Raw genomic sequence first — 19,769 nt, 5'->3', positions numbered from 1 at the left:
TAACAAATTTATAATAGCCCATAACCATAATCAAGATCTCTGTCTCCCATGGGAGAATGGTGTCTCTTTTGCTCTTTGGGTGAAATAACGGAGGAATGGAAACATTGGAAATTGTTTGGTCATAGATCACCCAGGAAAATTGTCAACACAAACAACAAACAACAAGCAAGCAACAAGAAGGAGAATAACAACAACAGGAACAACGTGAGCTAATTGACAGACAGCTTCAGGCACGATTTTCATTCTTTCCCGGCAATATACAACAGCAACCAACAGCCAACATTCTCTCCCCCATTTCGAATCGTTTATCCCCTTCGTTCTTCCTCCTACCTTCTCCATGATTCGTTGCAATTTACTGAACATGAAGCCTGGACAGGAAAAAAAAGAAGAGAAATACAAGAAGCCAAGAACAAGCAGCAGCAGTTTCAGCAGTTGCTTGCGTGTCCATCATTAGAACAAATTCTCTCACCTGTCTGACCCTCCTGCCATCTCCTACCTTCTACCATCTCTCCCACACCTGTGCATTTTATCGTCCTCTTCTTTTCTTCTCTCTCTCTCTCGCTTTGTATCTCTTTCTTGACAAACATTTCTTGTAACGCAATTTGCACACAAAACGTTGTTGCTGTTGTTGTTGTTGCTGCTGCTGCTGTTTCATCTTCGTGGCTTCCATCACTTTGGGTGGGTGGTCAGGTGAGACAAGTGCCAGCAGTAGCAGCAGCAGCAGCAGCAAAACACAGCACGAACCACTCGAACCGCTGGCCAGCCACCGTTCGCTGATTCGCCTGAGAATTTGTATTTAAATACAAAAGCCTAACGCTCTAACCCATTCAGTCGTCATTGTCGCGTTGTTCTTAAGCCAACTCGGTTCGGTTCGCCATAGTATCGGGGATACATAACAAAAATTGTTGTTGTCCAGCTCCTCTTACTGCTGGACAGGATGCTAATTTGATTTGATTGGCATTCTCTCCCTTTGCTGCAGTGTTGAAAGTTACTTTTGTTTGTCTATCATAAAATGTTGCTGCTACTGTGGCTTGTTCTATGCGCTCTATTTGGCCATTTCACTCAAACGGTTTATGCTGAAATCGAATATAATACCATTAACGATGATGGATCCTATCAATATCGGTATATTTATACGCTCAAGTGTTCAAAATGTGTTTAGCCCTCCAAGTGCAAATTGGGGTTTACTTTTTTTTTCATTATTTTTATCCTTTTTTTTGTTGTTGTGAAAAGAGTTAAGAAAGAATTTAGAGACCAAACTGTGTTTCGCAACTGAATGCGCCCAAAGAGAGTTCTTTAAGAAAAGAAAGGCTTTTGAAGTGGCTCTTTACCTGGAACCACTTCAGAAAGTCTTGGAAGGCCTTGGAAAGTCTCTATGTTTTAAGTGTGAACTTAAGGACTATTGTAATTGCAAATGTTTGTTTTCTTCTGTTCTTTTTTTGAGAATTTTTTCTCCATAATCTTTCGCTTTATTGTATAAACGAGACGTTACAGAAAAGAGAATTTTGTTTTCTTTTTAGTCCTAGACAAAGTGTTCAATCTTCAAATTTTTTATAATAATTTAAGAAAACTATTAATAGATGCTGGATAAAATATTTCTTAAATTTTTCTGTAGACTATGCAAAAGGAGTTTCTTTTTATGTTTGACTACTTTTAGGTTTAACAGATCTTCTCAGATTATAACAATATTATGGCTATATAAAAAATATATATGGTGAACGATTCAGAAGGAACTTATCTCTATTGCTTTTAAATTTTAACTTGAATACAAATTTATTATTTATAGACCTTATATAATACTTATCAAAAGCATATAAAAATATTTAAAATCTTAGTAAATGGAGTAAAAAACATTCAAAAATATTTCAAAATTGCTTAGAACACTTTTTCAGATGAATCCTTTCAATCCTTAGATCAAAGTTCACCAGTTGTATACATAAAATTTAAACTATTATCATTTTAGCTATGCAGTATAAACTATACCTATCCAATCAAATAAAAAGTAATTCAGTTAGCAATCGACATAAAAAATATTTGCTAAAGCGATTCGTGGGATCATTTTTTTGGCCATAGAAAAGTTTATCTTCTGAGAAAAACTTAAATTTGGAATTCCTTCTAGATCAAAAGGATTTCATCTTCAAAGAAGAATTAGAATATGCAGTCCTTTCTTAGACCATTTTAAAAAGAATAATATGGAATCCTTTAGATCAAAAGAACGTTCCTGTTAAGGAACAATTTAGTTCGAATAATTTTGTTTTACATATTTATGACAAGTTTTCCAACTAATTGCTAACATCTCAATTTGTAATTGTCTATTTACCTTATTCTTCTTCTTTGTTTTCGTTTTACCATGGATCATAAATTTGGCCAAATCAAAGATTTCCCCCCCCCCAAATACATAGCCACTTCCCCCTCACTCATGCCCACTTTATTGTTTGGAATATTTAACACCTTTTGAACGGCGTTTGGCAAGCGTAACAAAATCTTTTTATTTATCTCCTTCTCTCTCACTCCCCCTTACTATGTTTCTTTCACTTAATGTATATTTTCTTTCTCTTGTCTTGGACTTACAAATAGACATGCAAATGATGACATTGGCGGCTACTATCATAGCGCCTCTGGTACTCCCGACAACATAGTGCGAGGTCGTTATGGTTCGCGTAGTCCAGCGAGCGGCCAAATCGAAGAGACTGTCTATACGGCCGGACCACGTGGGTGAGTAAATGAAGACACCAACTGCCATCTCCTCCTCCTCTTCCTCCCTCTGTGGCTCCTCCAGCGAACTTCTCTCTGAGCTCATATATCAACAGCGGCAGGCGCCACTGAAGCATAACTTTGAGTTGGACGACTTCAAGTCGCAACGGTTCTAACACATTGAACTACGTTTTTTTTTTTTGTTTTTGTTGTGTCTCGTTGTGTGTTTTGTGTGTTGCCTAAACGTTTTTCCATTAAGTTCAAATAGTGGCAAAACCAAACTGTTTTTTGTTGCAATCTCCGGTTTGGGGGAAACGAGCAAACGGCAAAAACAAAAAAAAAAAAAACTGTTAACAAATTGCTTAGAGTTTTAGTGCTTAGGTAAATTCTGTACCGAGAGAGATCAAACTCTCTGATCGCTAATGGTGGATGTGGTAATCAATGTAATGACAAGATCCAAAATATGATAAGTCTTGAGAATTGTTTTTGATTTGATGGGAACAAAAGGTGTCTAATTAATTAATAATTTCCCTCTACATTCTCATACAAAAAGCTTTCGTGCGAATGGTCCGAAAATACATCGAAAAATGGATTTGGCCCAGTATCCGGTACGACCCAGAGGAAGTCCAGATGATCCGCTAGCCGATCCATTCGATGATCCCTCATATAGTTTTAGTTTTCGTACAGCCGATCAATCGAGAAGTGAAGAGAATGATTCCACAAATCGCATAAGAGGTAAGTAGGAATAACAATTTGTAGTTTTCTACTAATTCTCAACTTAATTAGGTCTCTATTCCTATTTGGATGATGTGGGTGAACGACATAGTGTACGCTATGCAGCTGGAGCTGGCACCGGATTTGAGATATCCAATGCAGTGCCCGATAATCCATCGAATGTTGGCTATTCGAATCCATTGTACAAGGCCCATCCCAAGACAAGGGGCAAGATGTCCGTTCAACGTGGTCCGGCGGGAAGTTATAAACTGATAGCCGCTGGTCCCGATCATCGTAGGGCTGAGAGTCGTGCTCCAGATGGTTTGGTTAGGGGCACCTATTCCTTTCTGGATGACAAGGGTGTTCAGAGGACGGTGGAGTATATAGCTGGTGCAGGCATAGGCTATAGAGTTGTCCAGAATCGCATAGGTCCGGGCACTCATATAAATCCTTCGGTGGCTGATTTTCGTTTGAGCGATACAGATTTTCGTTTGGCCAATGATTTTGGTAGGGGAGCAGGTGGTAAACTGGGTACGACAGGAAGCGGTGGAGCAGGAGTGGGCGTAGGAGTGGGTGGAGGCAGTGGAGGTAGTAGTTCTTCAAGTGGGGGTGGGGGTGGTGGCAGGGGACGCACTGGCTCAACGGATTACTTGAAACCAGGCGTTGCAGGTGGAACCCCAGGTGCTAGCGCAGGTGCAGGTTCAGGTCCAGGAAATGGTGATGACGGCGAATCGGAGATTGGGATTGATGGTGGTAATGGCCTAAGTAGCAGCTCCAGTGGTTCCGTTAGCCCACAACGAGGCAAAGATGATCGCAGAGGTTATCCAGCTGGCGGATCAAATCGTGGCAACACCAGATATGGGTCAGGGGGATCAGCAGGAGGTGGGAGCGGAGGTGGAGTTACCAGTGGTGCCTCAGGTGGTGGCAGTCGAACCTCAGGCAATAGAATCAATGCAAGCGGCACAAGAAATCGCAATAGATTTAGCAATTCCGGTTCTGGTTCCGTCTCATCCTCACGCCGTGGTGATTCAGCTGAAAGAGAATCTTCATCATCATTTGGCTATCTACCACCCACAGCTGGAGGTGGTGGGACCGGCAGTGCTTCAAGTGGTCCCGGTGACAATTACCATCTCAATGATGATGATGTTGGCAGTTCACTGCCTCCATTGGTCACTGCAAATCATCGTATATTGGAAATCGATCGGGATCGCGAATGGGTGCAACGACATCGCGATTCCACGGTCATTAAAAATGTGGGTAAATGGTATGTGGGTCTGCCGCCGGGTCAGAGTGTAAGGGCTCATGTCCAGAATATTGACATTGTGCCGCTGGGCGGACGTGTCTCTCTGTCACCATCCGAAGCCCTGAGGCAAGATGAGATCAACGAGCTAAATGCCTCCAGAGAGCATTAACACCCACCAACAACCACTACACACTTCCCCTTATCGATTTAGTTTAAGTTAAAACATTGTTATTTAAGTAACTAACTAACTGTGCACAAGTGGGCCGATCATCGAAACCAGAAGAACCAGAAATACATTTTTGCCAATCTACTTTAAACAACAAAATCATTTACAATACGACTTTGATCATACCCATCATACAGCAAAAAAAACAAAATTTTCAGAACACCCTTCTTTTCATTTCCTTTTTTTTTTAGGTTTATGTAAATATATTAACATTTTCAGAACATCTTCTCATAAACTTTTCTTCTGTTGGTTTGATAGAAGAAATATCAACAAAATCTAATAATTTTACAATAGGAACTTATCTTGGCTAAACTTATATCTCAGAATAAAGTTTTTTCTTTTTTATAAGCGAGAGAACTTGAAATTCTTTGCATATTTTTAGGCAAGAACCACAAAAAGTTATTAACCAGGCCTGTTCTCGATTCCTCATTTCATTTTCAAATCGTTTTGAAACTCGAAAAGTAAATTGTAAATAAACGAGAACCAAGCGGAAACATTTATTTGAAAAGCAAATGGAAAAGGCATATCAAATTTATTATAAATTGAAAACGAGAACAAGAACAAAAAAAAGACCATCGCACTTACACCAATGGATACAGCATATGCACATTTGGTTCTGTCTCTTTCATTAATCCACTAGAGAATATTGAACTATAGGAAACACTTTTTGGTAAGATTGATTAATAAATTCGTTCTACACTTTCAGTTAAGTACTTTAAATATGGAATATACAGCAACTGAAATGCATAATCTTCATAAAGACTTGAGAAAACAAAAAGGATTTATACCATTTCATGGAAAAACATGTTAGGTTTTGCTAGTTTATGACGAGAAAAAATGTGACAAGAATTGATATAGGAAATGGATGTCAGTTGTGATACATATCCATCATATCAAAGCGGTATATGCAATAGGTATATAGTAATAACGGTTATGCGATACTCGTGGCTCACAAAATCTAACAAGACAACAAGTTGTATGCCAAGTCTTGCGGTTAGCACTAATATCTTATAAAACTCCCAACTCAAGCGAACTTTGATTCAGTTAAAGATGAACATCTGTCACGTGTTACTCTTGTTGGCACTCTGCTGTGGCCTCGCGCATGGAGCCCAGGTCTATATGGAATTCAATGGTCATAAATATGCCTACAATACGGATAAAGATGCATTGGGCGGACATGCCCTATCGCCCAATTACGATTATCAGGATCAACAATATCTAACGTCACTTCCTTCATCTCCTACTACTGCTGCTGTTGCTGCTACTGCTGCTGTCCCTGGCTATAGTCCTCATCAATTTGTTCAGCAATCTTGGAGTAATATGCGCAGACATCCCAATACAATGGAGATTCCCTATCAACACCAACAACCTCATCAGGAGCACTTGTCACATGCAAGGCAAACGGGTCCAAACTTTGATTTCTCTACCCATCAAATGTCTCACTCACAGCATACCGATCAGGCTGGACATATTGTGGGTAAATATTCCTATTATGATGCAGCTGGTTATCATGAGCTTAGCTATAAAGCCGGAGCTGGCATTGGATTTGTTGTCATGGGTGGTAATTTGGCCAAGGCAACGGAACAGCCATCACAACTAACGGAAATCCAATCAAATGACTTGAGTTCCGCTACAAATTTTGGTCATTTGCATCAAAGATTCTTTCGCAAATAAAAATAAATGACATAATTTAAATTATCTTTTGTACTTTGATTTTAATGAAACCATTTATATTAGTTGGCAGCTAAACAATCAGATTGTCGCAACTGTCATGTAGACCCGTGTACGTGACCTGAGAACGGAACGCAAGTAGGTAAGTCGTTTTTTAGTCTGTTAGATCAATCAGAAGACACCAAAAACTCGATAGGTGGATGGGGAGGGGAAAACCACAGACCTGCAAGTCATCGATATGACTGAAAACGATCCATAAAATAGGAATAAAATCTCATTTTCCAAATGCATTTAAATGATTTACAAAAAAAATGTTATGTCTTAAGTTTTGGAAATGAGATCTTTCAATCTGTAAGCATCGTAAAACGAAAAATGAAAGAAAATACTTAAATTTGGAAAATCAATTGGGATGACTAATAAAAGTTGTATAACATCATAATAAAATATCAAATGGTTAATTGATAATAATAATTTATTAGTTATTATCAATTTAAAGCAGCTTCTTTCTGTGATATTTCATTCTTCTGGGCTATGCTAAAATAAAAATGTACTCTAAACAAATAATTAATAGAAACACCTAAGTTTTAAGGATATTTTTAAACTAAAAATTCATTGTTAGCCAACAATTAGCCCACCTCGCGCAGAAATTTGTCCATTTGCCATATAAATTTGTTTTTGGCCACGTGCTGCTGCAGGCTTCAAGCATAAACATTTGATAATGCCTAATTGATTTGCCGATCATAAACAATTAGGTATTTGTTGACAAAATGCTTTACATTTATTATGGGCAAGGTGCATCCCGCCAAAAAAACAAAAGAAAAAATTAACATTTCGAATGTTGAACGCGTGCGAGCACTTGCCAAACAATTTTGTTCAATTGAACGGAAAGCCTTGGGGCCGTCTCGCATCGTGGCCTAAATAAAAATCACAACTAAAAGGCACAAATACCCAAAAAATAAAAATATTTAAATTTACAGAAAATAAAACACAGTAAACCAAAAACAAAGCCAAAAACCTTATGCTTATAAATAATAATCATATTTGGCAAAAAAACCAAAAAACATTAAACAAAAATTGTGAAACAAAGCCAAAAAAAAAACACATCATAAAGTTTCACTGAGAGAATTTTTTGTCAACAATTTGTGGGCCATTAAAACACACTTTTTTTTAAATTAATTTTTTTTTTTTGCTAAACGAAATGTTCGTTTTAAGAGCTATTATAAAACAAGTTCCTACGCACAACTTTCTTTCAAATTTAATGCTCTTAAAACAAGTAAGACAAAATTAATAATAATAAAAAGTAAAGTGACCTGGTTAGAATGTGACTTACTTTAGGGCCAAAGTCTAATGTTAGAGAATTGTAGTTTTGGATTATTTTTTGTATTTGGTCACGTTCTCAGCAATATATGTATATCAATTCAATGGGGAAATGTGTGGCGGCTATGTGGGAATGAAGTGTTTGCCAGCTATAATTGGGTTAGCATAATCGCACAACAACAACAACAACAATAAGCAGTAGTCATATATTAAGGGAGATGTGATCTCTCAGGTGCTGCAGCACATTCATTCACTCACTCATTAGTTCATAGAATAAACAACGGTTTGGTTGTTGGCTAAAGAATTTGCCTTCTCCTTTGCCTTTGCCATTGCCTTCTCCTGAATCGTGTATTCTGTATTCTGTTCCCGTTGGTGAAGGTCAAACTTAATTGGCTTAGGCCTAGGCAACGACATCATCATCATTATCATGTTGAAGCTCCTCCTCTTCCCTACCCAGTTTTATGCAGTAGTCCCGTTTTGACTGCATTTAAAAATAGGTCTCAAGGTCTCTCTGTTCTTCTTCATGCAAAGAGCCCAGAGCAAAGGCAGCTCTGGTATCGATGGTTCCAGCTGTGGTTTTTGCTCTCACCCCGTTCGATTTATCGCCTTTTGATGGCTGCATTCCAATTGTGTGTAGTGTGTTGTTTTATTGTATGTGTGTGTGTGTGTGTGCAGAGTTTTACCCGCTAATTTTGTATTCGTACACAGAGTCGAACCTATAAATCTTATGGCAATTTGTTGCTGCTATTGCCTGTTTTTTTTAAATTTTTTTTTTTGGTTTTTTATTGATTTCTACGTGTGCCACAAAAGGTCGTAAGTGCTGTGTAAGTGGGTAGTGTGCACATGAAATATTTCCTTAGTTGTTTTTATTTTTTTTAGGGTTAATCGAGGAAATATGTATCGGTTTAGCTGCAGGCAGCATTCAAATTATCATAAATAAACCTGTGCGTATTCGCTTTCAAGTTGCTTGCCACTTGGGGGCAGTTAATGAAGACTTATGATGGCTCTGTCAATTGCAAATGGAAATCGATTTATATACGAATGAAAAACAAAAGACTCAGGACACGAACTTTTATCTTCTTCGAGTTGGCTCAGCCATTAAGCGATTACAGTGTGAATCAAATAAACGGGCAATCAATTTATATAGAATTTCAAAATTTTTGAAAATGTATTTCTAGAAGGAAATCAGCTGGGGTAATTTTTTAAAAATATTTGAATTAAACTTTTCAATTTAGTCATATGAATTATAATAATAACAAAAAGAACCGAAATTTCACATTTTCATGAAATAATTCTTTGATTTACAATTTATGAAATTTTTCCATAAGAACTTTATCGATGTATTTATAACTATTTCTATAGTGTAACTATGCCTTTTGTTCATAATTTAAATTTTCTCCTTTTTCTATTTTGTTGTTATATTTCGCTGGCGAAACAAAAGACCTAGAACACGAACTTGATCCAATTATGTGAAATTTAATGATTTGGCAAACTTTCTAACAAGTTCAGATTGCAAATCTTGTTTGACAAATTTTGTTTTTTTTTCTTCAGTTAAGCCTTTATGTTTTCTGATAGGCTTATGTCATGTTACATGACATGTCATGCGTCCCACACAAATAGACACACGCACGAAGGCACACAATGAGACACAATTGGACAGTTTCTTCACACCAAATTGCTAATAGGCTGGGCTACTCTTCATCTCCACCTCCACCTCCACCTAAAGCAATGAAACACTCAATCAAGCCAATAATTGACCAATTAATCAATGTCCAAACGAAGGAGGCAAAAAAAAAGACTAAAAAGATGTTCAGTAGCTCTGTCAGCGACCTAACAAGTTTTCAGTTAAAACAAAAGCGACAAAAAAAGCCAGCAAAGAAGTGGGAGATAAATGATTTCAATCAGTCACAGAAAACCGAAACTGAAAAAAAAAAAACGGAGCAACATGAATTTCAATAAGAAATTGAGAAAAGATGCCCGCCCATTGATAAGCTTTAGGCCAAGGCGCTACAAGGTACTCGCACTCGCACTCGTATTCGTACGTGTCATGGCATATCAAATTCTCTTGACTTTAGCCACTCTCTTTCTCTCTGTCTCTGCTTCCATCTGTCTCTCTCTCTCTGTGGATTTCTTAGTCTCTTGGGCATTTCTTTTGAACTTCTGTTTTGCATGGCTAATGGAAAATGTTATAAAACGGACACATTGGGCCCGGGCACGAATCAGTTGATCTTCAGCTGTTAACTGGCTTGGTTCTAGATTGGAGGTGCGTTTCCCCCCCATCCCACACATATAAATTGTGACCATTTTTTCATGTGCTGTGTGTGTGTGTGTGTGTCTTTTGATATTGTGCTGTGCGTGTTCAGAGAACAGAGAAAACAACAAATAACAAGGAGACAGAAAGAACAATCGTAAATTGAAATCTTAAAAGGATTGGATGTGGTTTTTTTTTTTTAAGTGTGTTGTTGTTGCTGCAGTTGTTGCTGCTGATATAGCACGGTGATAACTGAGAGAATCTTATTTATTCATTTTTGCAGTTCAAGGACAACTACAGGACAAATTAAAACAACAAAAAAAGACAGCGATAAAAAAGAGCAACAGGCACAGGAAAAATGCGCTTCTTTGTTGTAAGTAGAGATAAAAAATACATTTTTTTAAGTTGATATTATTAATTTTCTTTGGTTAATTATTTATCAATATTGCATTTAATCATCCATTCATTATTTTGGTCTTTTTTTGTCGCTGCCGTTGAACTCATTAACTGACCCCAAGAAGTTTGTGTCTTAAGTCTTTTGTATCGTCTCTCTCTCTCTCCCCCCTCACTTGAAATTTTGAAACTTTCACTAAGCGACAATTTTTTTTTGTGTTAAATTCTATTCTAGCCTAATTGAAATTCGAATTTGTGGCATATATGCAAATCTATGACTTTGACTAGCTCATTAAAAATCAATTTGAAAGCCACAGAAAGAGAGAAAGAAAATTGATTTTGGCCAGAGAGAAAGGTTGTTTATTTTTTTTCTTTCTGTTTTCTTTGAAAAGTTACAGTAACTTTTATCTAAATGGTCTTGGTGTTTTTATTTAGATTGTAAGAATTTCTGCTATTTGATGTGGGAATTATTTAAATGTTCGTAAAGGTCGATTTGTTTGGAAAATGACACTAATTTGTATTTAGCCCGGATTTTTATGAACATTCTTTGAAGTTTTCTTTGGTGATAAATGGAGTAAAATAAGCTGACAGCAAGTCTTTAATAGCTTCTAGTTCTTCACCTTTTTTTTGTCACCATAAAGTATGTATTTAAATACTAAATACATATATCAGCATCAATAGAGAAATCTGTCAACCTTTAAGGCTTTGTTTCAGTTTCTATTGGTCTAATAAGATTTCAACTTATGTAAGCTTTATTTGGTTATCCTAGAAGAAGTCTGAAATATGAATTCATAGCAATTATTTAGACTTTTTGGCAAGCTAGAAAAATGACTTAAGAATTTTCTTGTGCCTAAAGGATTCATTTAAAAAAAATGATCTGCTAGTTACAAAAAAGTATATGAATTTTATTTTAGTATACAAAATTAATTAATATAATTTATGCATTGATCATTTCCTTTCTGTTCTTTTGGATAAATTGAAATTTTCTGTGAGTGTTGTGATTTTTTTATTATTTATGATACGTGATAATATTCTATAGGCTCATACACTCCTTTATATGAAAAGTGAAAATGAATCATTATTGGGCCTCAATTTAATTATTCATCAGGGCACCAAAAGCCTTTAAGAAATTAAAAAATAAATATTGAATAACTCAATTTGGGACATGGACAATAATTTGAATTCAAGCATATATTTACAAGGAAAATACCATAAAGAAATAGAAAGACAATTTAATTATGATGCCCGTAGATCATAAAATTAATATTCTTCAGGCATCTGGAAATCTAGGCGTGGGTCATAGAACATGTACATGTGTATATGAATCATTCAATACATACAAACATGATGTAAAAAACAGAAAGTTTTTCCATTTTGTTCAGAACATAAATCAATAAATCGATAAGGCTTTTTTTTTTTTGTTTGTTGTTGTCAGTAAGGTTCTGTGGGCTACACCAACACCAGAGCATAAATTCTATTCTGGTCGGTTATTTGAGCTGTTGCTGCCCACAGATTTTGACTATTGGCTCATTAATCTTAACTCTGGAATTGATTTGTACCGATGAACGGTGGATGGCTCCTCATCTGCATATATAGTATAACGAAATGATCATTTAACTTTATCTTCAATCTTAAAACAAACAATCAGACAGTCACAGACACTTGAGATGGTACTTCTCGGGGCTATATATAAAAAATGCTGCATAAACTTTGCATTTCGAGTTATTAACCCAGTTTATTTTTGGATAAATAAACACACCCAAAAAAAAAAAAATAAAGAACAAGATAATGACAACAACGACAAGTCTCTGCCAACTTTATGGTCAATAAAAAGAAAATCGTATAATATAATAAATAAAAGAAAGCCATTCAGAACTACACCTAAAAGCTATACATTTACATAGAATGCAATCCAACTTGCAAATCAAAACTGAATCGAAATTGAATCGGTATACACTTTTAGCTTTCTAGCAGAACTCTGATAATGATGGCTTGTTTCAAGTTACCTTTGGTGTCTTTCTTTCTGCTCTGATCTGAGAAAACGTAACAGGTCAATGACTTGCTAAGATACAAGCTCACACGAGCTACAACTTCAGTTTCAGTTTGCGGCTGCTGCTGCGGCTACGGCTTAGTGACATTTCTTTTTAGCTTGATAGATGGGCGTTTTGCTTGGGCCAAGTCAAGTTAACGGGTCGGTCGACCGCCCTGGCCGGCCGGCCAGATTGCGTCAATATTGATTTTTGCCAAATGCTCAAACAGAGACAGAGACAGAAACAAAGACCAAGAATGAGAGGGAGAGAGAGAGAGAGGGAGAGCATAAAGAAGTTAAATATTTACACTGAGCACGGAGTTTCACGATATTCTTTCTTGTTAATACCGATAATCCCCCCCACACCCAAATCGGCCCCCTTTTTATTTTGTAAGTACTTCCAAGTGAAAAACCAGAGAAAACTTGTACTTTAAACTGGGCTTGGCTCTCACTTTTTGCTCACTTGTTCTTTTTATTTTATTTTAATTTTTTTTTTTTTTTTTGGCTCAAGTTTAAAGAAATTATGCAAATGCCTTTAGACAGCAAGAGCAAGAGGTAAAGGGAGGGGGCGAGGCAGAGACTTTCGCAAGACACTTGACCGCATTTTTGGTCTTTAACGTCATGAGTATTTAAGAATCAGAGAATCTTACCATCTTACCTATGTCTCTATACATATATGTATAAAACTAATTTCACTAAGTTCTATTTAAGGAATTAAACTTAATTTGCTAGAAATGGCCAATAACTTGTTCCAAAAAGACTTATTAAAATTTAAGCATGTGTTAATTAATGTAAATGCCATACATGGTAAATAAGGATATTTAGGTTAATAAGATTTGCAACGTTTTCCTACCCCTTTCACTACTTAGATTCTGCCTCTCATCACAAGTATAAGTTGGTTAAGATTGAAAAATATAGTCCAGGAAGGAAGCTGTGAAAATTTAAGTCACAGTTTAATTACAATAAGCATATTTAGCCCATTTCTCTTTCATTTTATTTTTAAGCATATTTATAGAGATGTCTTTATTTATATGGATGTTATGAATAAGATAACATAGTTTCTTGTGAAATTCTTGTAATTATAATATTCACATACTATGTGATAAATTTTCTAATTTTTTTTTTTGGCATTTCTTTTTTAACTTTTCTTTTTAGTTATCAACGCTTTTATTGGCCACTTTGGCACTGGGTCATCCTCATTCAAATGCTGCAAATGTAGAGTAAGTTGATTTCTCTATTTTTCGAACTCAATTCAAGAAGATTATTAACCCCTTGCCTTGCCTTGCCGTGTGAATGTGTCATTATTTTTTGCTTAGTAGAAATTTGTTGCCGCCTGCTCTCTGTCTCACTCTCACTTACTCCTATTAATTAGAATTGTGACTAAAAAACAAAAAAAACCAAAACAAAAATCTTGAACTCTAAACTCAGACTAAGTGTGTGACTAAGATTTTTTTATTAATTCATTCTCCCAATTTCTAACCCACAAACAAAAAAAAAAAGAAGAGAAAAACGCATAATAAATGAAACCCATCCATTTGACCCATATTTCTGCATTTAGTTTTAGTAGCCAAAAACAATCGAAAATCAAAAAAAAAAAAAAAACCAAAACAAAGAGACCAAAACAAAAACAAAAACCTAAACTTTAAATTACAGAATACAAAAGCAAAGACTGGTCAAATTTCCGGAAGAGTTTGATCCAAATGTGGCGCCTCCGACATCAGAGAAAACGGATGAGGCGAAACGCATTTTGGAGCAAATAGCCAAAGTGAACGAGGCATTTGGCTATGTGAAGAAGCAGCCAGAGCAGCCGAAACTGCCGCCCATACTCGATTCCAGTCAGTATTTATTTCCCAAGCCCGCTTATACACCATTTCACAATCAGCAGCATCATTTTACCGGTGGTAATGGTCAAACTCTGTTGGAACCCTCAATAAGAGCTGTGAAATTGACTAGAAATGTGGGTGGAATTAATTATAATGTGCCCTCGAAAACGCGTCTACCAAATGTTACCACGGAGCACAAAGAGAAACCATCTCCAGCGCCATCTCCAATGCCATCTCCCTCTCCGTCGCAGCTTTATTTTCGTCCCAATCGTGTGATTGTACCGAAACCCGTATCAGCTGAAGAAGCTCAACAATTGCCAGCCCATTTTGTTATACCAGTTCATCTCTATAAACTGAATAAAGAGCAATATTTGAAGGAGCAGGCACCACAGGAGTATCGCATTAAGGGCTATAAGATCATTGGCGATGTGGACAGTTTCTATGGCAAGGCCAAGTCGATGCTCAATGATCGCAGTCGGGCAAAACAGGGCAAATCGACACCCAAATATCATTTGTTTTTCTTGCCACGTGAATTGGCTCTAAATGAGGATGGAACACCCAAGAGAGGCAACTCAACGACGACCACGACAACAACAACAACAACCACAAGACATCCCACATTGATCAATTCGAAAGAATCTCGTCTGGATTCACGTGAGAAACAAGTACATAAACCGCAATCCATTCATTTACCACGTCAACAGCCAGAGCCAAATAGTTTGACTGCCAATCGCAAACGTGTCAGCAGTTCCACTGCGAAGCCAACTAAAGCAAGTGCCAAAGAAGTACAGCCATTGGTTAACAACAAGGTCACCTCGGCACCAGTTCATATCCTGTCGACGTTGCCTCCTTCGGGTGGTTTGTTGCCCAATCGTAATCGATTGAATCCCTTCCGAGTGCCCAGCGTTAATCTGGCCGAGATGCAGAACCACACATCGATGGCTATTAAAAATGCCTTTACAAATATCTTTAAAATGCCCTTCCAAGGATCACCACTGGCCCCAGCCGTTGCTGCTGGCCCCACACCAACAGTGGTTGTTGGCTCTACGCTAAACCAGCAACAGCCGCAGCATCTGATGCAGGCAAGTTTAAGTGACTCACAGGACTATAAATGGGATGATGAGAAAGAAGGAGCCGGCGATGGAGATAGCGATGGCTTTAATGATGATCTGGATACCGTAGAGAATACAGCGGCCGAACAGGATAGCAGTACATCGGCGGAGAAGCATCTGTTTGCCCATAAGGCTCATCATCTGATGCATACAGTGGGCCAAGTGGCCACAGCCCATCAGTCTACCCAGAAGCAGGCTCTACGTGAGGGTGGCATCATCATTCAAAGGCTAAAGGTACGCAAGGGGGGTATTGCCATTGCTGGACCGGGAGGCGTGGCCACTGCTGGCAGTGGCGGCACGGCTATTGTCGGTCCCGGTGGATATGCTTTAACTCACCCACGTAGTCTAACCATCGCTGGCCCGGGAGCCAAAGTGATATCCATACCACCCGAGGTGGATCTCAAGGATGCATTGCAGCGTACCAATTTGGAAGCCAAGAGTTTTCCACGCGAAGGCAAGGTGGTGGCCACTGGGCCAACTGTTTATTATGCTCCACCGACGGGCACAGAAACGGGCGAGTACGATGAGGAGGAGGCGGAATTTGAGTCTGAGGCTTAATGTTTATTAACTATTTTTGATTATTTAAAAAAGAAAAACAAACAAAATACAAAAAAAAACATGTCGTTTTAGCCTATATGTGTATCTATATTTAGTTTTCGTAATTTGTTTCTCATTTAGGAACTTTTAAATAAATTTTTTTATATATTGACTTATATATATATTTTTAATGGTATTTTTGTGATTGTTTTGTCATTTGGCTGGCTTTCCATTCCATTTGGTGTAAAACGGTGTATTGAATATGTATATATAGAAAGTCATACTAAACCTTAATCGAAATATACTCTCTTTGCTGTCTCTAACACACACACACACCCACACTCTCAACTTATATGCTGTAAATACAAAAAACCACAAATAAAATTTGCACAAAACTAACAGCTTTTTTTCCCCCCCAAAACTCTTTCTCCCATTATTATCCCCCACCTTTCGTAAACTATCCTACAACTAACAACAACTATAATGAAAATAGTGCTTATTGGCGTACTGCCAGCTTGGAGTCTTGGCCACCAGCCACTACTGGATCATTGGAGCAGCTCATTGCCAATCTACAGCCATATGGAGCCTATCAACTGCAACTGCAAGGCCAGCTCCAGCCACAGCCACAGCTACAGCCCCAGCTACAGGCGTTGCAACTTCAACCCATAATATTCCTGCCACAAGGTTGAAATTTTATTTGCATTTTTTGTTTTATTTGATTTTCATAATATTTGAAAATCCGTTAAAACGTCTATTCTACACAGCTTACGTAATTTTACATCGTTTTCTACATGCATTTCTACATGCGTTTTACAGCAGAGACAAGCACCAACTCACCGGTAGCGAGTACAACGACCACCACCACCACAGCCAAGACAACCACCGAAAAATTCGACGATGAGATTGAAACATTGGCTAAATTACAACAAGCCAAGACACCAACCAACAAAGAGCAACAGCAATTGGGCGATTTCAAATCAGATGAAAAACTTAAATCGGCCATAAGACAAATTAACACGGATTATGTGATAGAGGAAATAATAGCCATACCTGGCAAACATGTGATATCATCTACCACTAATAGCCAGCAATTGAGAAAAATCCAAAATAAAAAGAAGAACTCATCGCCCTTGAAATTGAATGGCATTAAGAAGCAGGCGGCAATGGCAGCGGCATTAAAGGTGGAGGCCACCGGCAGAACAAGCACCAATGGTGGGAATATACCACAAATACCATTTGGCAATTATTTTCTGCCTTATCAGCCACTGCAAGCCAAGGCCATACAAGGACATAAGCAGGCAGCTTTGATATTAGAGCCGCATTCCAAGGCTGTGGTTGGTAATGGTGGCACAGCCATCTCGACGCCCATTTCCAAGGCACTGCTAAAGAAGGGCGTGCCCACCAATGTGTATTTTAATCCTGAATCTGTGGCCATAGCAGGGGTGGGGGGTAAAGCACATGCCACTGCCGATTTGGAATTGGATTTGTTTAATTAGTCAACACAAATGCTAATAACTTTAAACGAGGCAACTTCCCCAAGGGCATAAGTATATCAAAAATATACATACGTATATATAATAAGTCCTATACAATCTGTAGATATATATATATATATATGTGTGTTGTTCCTATGTTAAGTAGAGGCCTGAATATACATTTTAGTGTAAATAAATGTTTAAGTAATTTGTATAAATTATTTGATTTTAATTTGCTTTTTAGCCCGCTAATCCATTTTGTAGATATTGTTGCTCTTAGCTTAGCTTTCACCCATCACACACACACACTCTATCTCTCTCGCACAAGCACAAACACCTACACACACACACACACACAGACACCCACACACTCTCTACACCATCTATAACGTTTATATATATACAAATCTTAACTTAGACACAGATCGGTAGCAAGTCCATTAAACTACTATGGTGGCCTAAGAGGGCAATTGCTGCAATTGCATCCCCAAAGAGATGGCAGCCTGGCCACCTATATACTCCAACCGCAAGTGAGAGCTGTGCCCAGAGATCGGGATGCAGATGACACCATCACCATATCAGCAGCTGGCATATCGGCCGTTGCAGATGGCAGTTCCTCCCCTGCTTCATCATCCATTTCGGCCAGTGCCAGTGACTTCAATCGCATACAATTGGCCGCCGCTCGTCTTGTGGCCATTCAGGAGATGGCCAAAAGGAAGGGCTCCTTTAGCGAAGAGGATAATAAAATCTATGCCAGCAGTTTGCTTGAACTGGGACAGGCAGCCCAAAGTTTGGCCCTGCAACAACAAACGGGACAGATTAAGGATTTCAGTGTACTCCTGCAGCCGGAACTGTTTCCCATACCACAAAAGCAGCCCTCAAACTTTGGACTCGAGGCATCGGGCATTAATCCAGCAGATCAGAAAATAGATGAGCAAAAGCTGGAAGAGGTAACCGAACAGCAATTGTCACCGGATGAGTTTCTGCCGCCCAATCAAGAAGATCCCTACGAGGATGTCAATGATAGTGTGGCCATAATGGCGCCCAAAAAAGACGCAGCTGTGGCCGAGGCCAAGCCAGTGGGTAAGTCGTAATAGAAAGCCAGCCGTAAAAAACTTCAACTCATTGTCATTTACTCTTACTCAAGGTCTCTCCATTGCCGGTGAGGGCGGAGTGGCCTCATCTAAGCCCAATGCAGTTGCCCTTTCTGGGCGCAATGGTCTGGCAGTTGCCTCACCCAAGGCCACAGCCATTGCTGGTGTCTCTCCGGAGGAAGCCGCCGCTTTCAGCATCTCATTGCCCACCCGCAATCAATTGGTCATCAAGACACCAAACTCGGCAGCGGAAAAGGCCAGCGATGACTACGATTACAATGATGTACCCATAGCTGCTGCAGTCGCCCGCTTTCCATTGACTCGCGAAACACCATTTGTCCCCATACGCTTCTCCGGCAATGGTGACTCTCTCGTCGATCAATGGCGTACAGCCATTGCCGAGGAATATGCTGCCAGGCAAACCCAAGCAAAGGTCAAATCGCCACCCAAACCCTTCATACGCATGGCCCCCAAGCGGCGTTTGCATTACGAATGAGTCCCCAGACGATTCCCTCTTAAAGGATTCTTCAAACGGATATCCAATGACAATTCTATTCTATACACTAAATGCTTAGAGATATATATTTTTTGTGTGTGTGCCAACTGACCAATTGCCAATAATAAAAAAAAAAAACAAACCAACTTATGACTTTTGCCTATCCAATTTAAATACTTTGAAGGCGACACAAGTAAAAAAAAGAAAAGACAGATCTTGTAAATAAGTGATCATTATTAGAATTCAAAAATTTTTTGATTTCCTGTTCCACTTTAGATTGAAATCCAAAAGACATAGATACACGAAGTTGACATTGCATTCCAAAACCGAAGTAAAGAGATTTTGATTGGTCTTCTAGTACTTTATCATGTCATTTAATGACTAAATGTTCAATTAGATTTTTATATATAATGACATATATGATGACTATTAAGATTGTAACTTGTAGGAAAAACTTTATGGGGTTTCATTTCGCTACAACACACACAAACGCAATAAACTTCTCTCACATCGTAAAAGTCCAATGAACTCTTTTTCATCTCTTTTTATCAATTTTCATTGCCTGACTTGAGGCGCTGATATCAGAGACAGAGAGAAAGATAGACAGAGAAAGAAAGACGTCCAAGTTTTAAGTCTAAGGCAGAGACATGTATTTAATTGCTGCGGGAAGTGATTATATTTTATAACAAAAATA

At 38.2% G+C, this 19,769-nt stretch overlaps 2 protein-coding genes across 2 annotated transcripts; both read left to right on the top strand.

Annotated features, from left to right (window-relative positions):
- The first annotated feature begins 846 nt into the window (after positions 1 to 846).
- LOC6639322 (fibroin heavy chain) lies at positions 847 to 5,035 on the top strand. The gene is made up of 4 exons (XM_002061690.4): positions 847 to 1,125; positions 2,578 to 2,715; positions 3,248 to 3,429; positions 3,481 to 5,035. The coding sequence occupies exons 1-4, from the start codon at positions 1,013 to 1,015 to the stop codon at positions 4,818 to 4,820; spliced, it is 1,773 nt and encodes a 590-aa protein (XP_002061726.2). The 5' UTR covers positions 847 to 1,012; the 3' UTR covers positions 4,821 to 5,035.
- Positions 5,036 to 10,087: 5,052 nt separating this feature from the next.
- Positions 10,088 to 19,225, top strand: LOC6639304. Its single transcript, XM_047012182.1, has 5 exons — positions 10,088 to 10,128; positions 10,400 to 10,489; positions 13,694 to 13,758; positions 17,904 to 18,568; positions 18,633 to 19,225. Exons 2-5 carry the CDS (start codon positions 10,475 to 10,477, stop codon positions 19,073 to 19,075), a joined length of 1,188 nt encoding a protein of 395 aa, XP_046868138.1. The 5' UTR covers positions 10,088 to 10,128; positions 10,400 to 10,474; the 3' UTR covers positions 19,076 to 19,225.
- The last annotated feature ends 544 nt before the right edge of the window (positions 19,226 to 19,769 follow it).

Source organism: Drosophila willistoni (assembly GCF_018902025.1).
Source record: "Drosophila willistoni isolate 14030-0811.24 chromosome XR unlocalized genomic scaffold, UCI_dwil_1.1 Seg144, whole genome shotgun sequence".
Classification (NCBI taxonomy): domain Eukaryota; kingdom Metazoa; phylum Arthropoda; class Insecta; order Diptera; family Drosophilidae; genus Drosophila; species Drosophila willistoni.
This window is presented reverse-complemented; position numbering and strand designations above follow the sequence as displayed.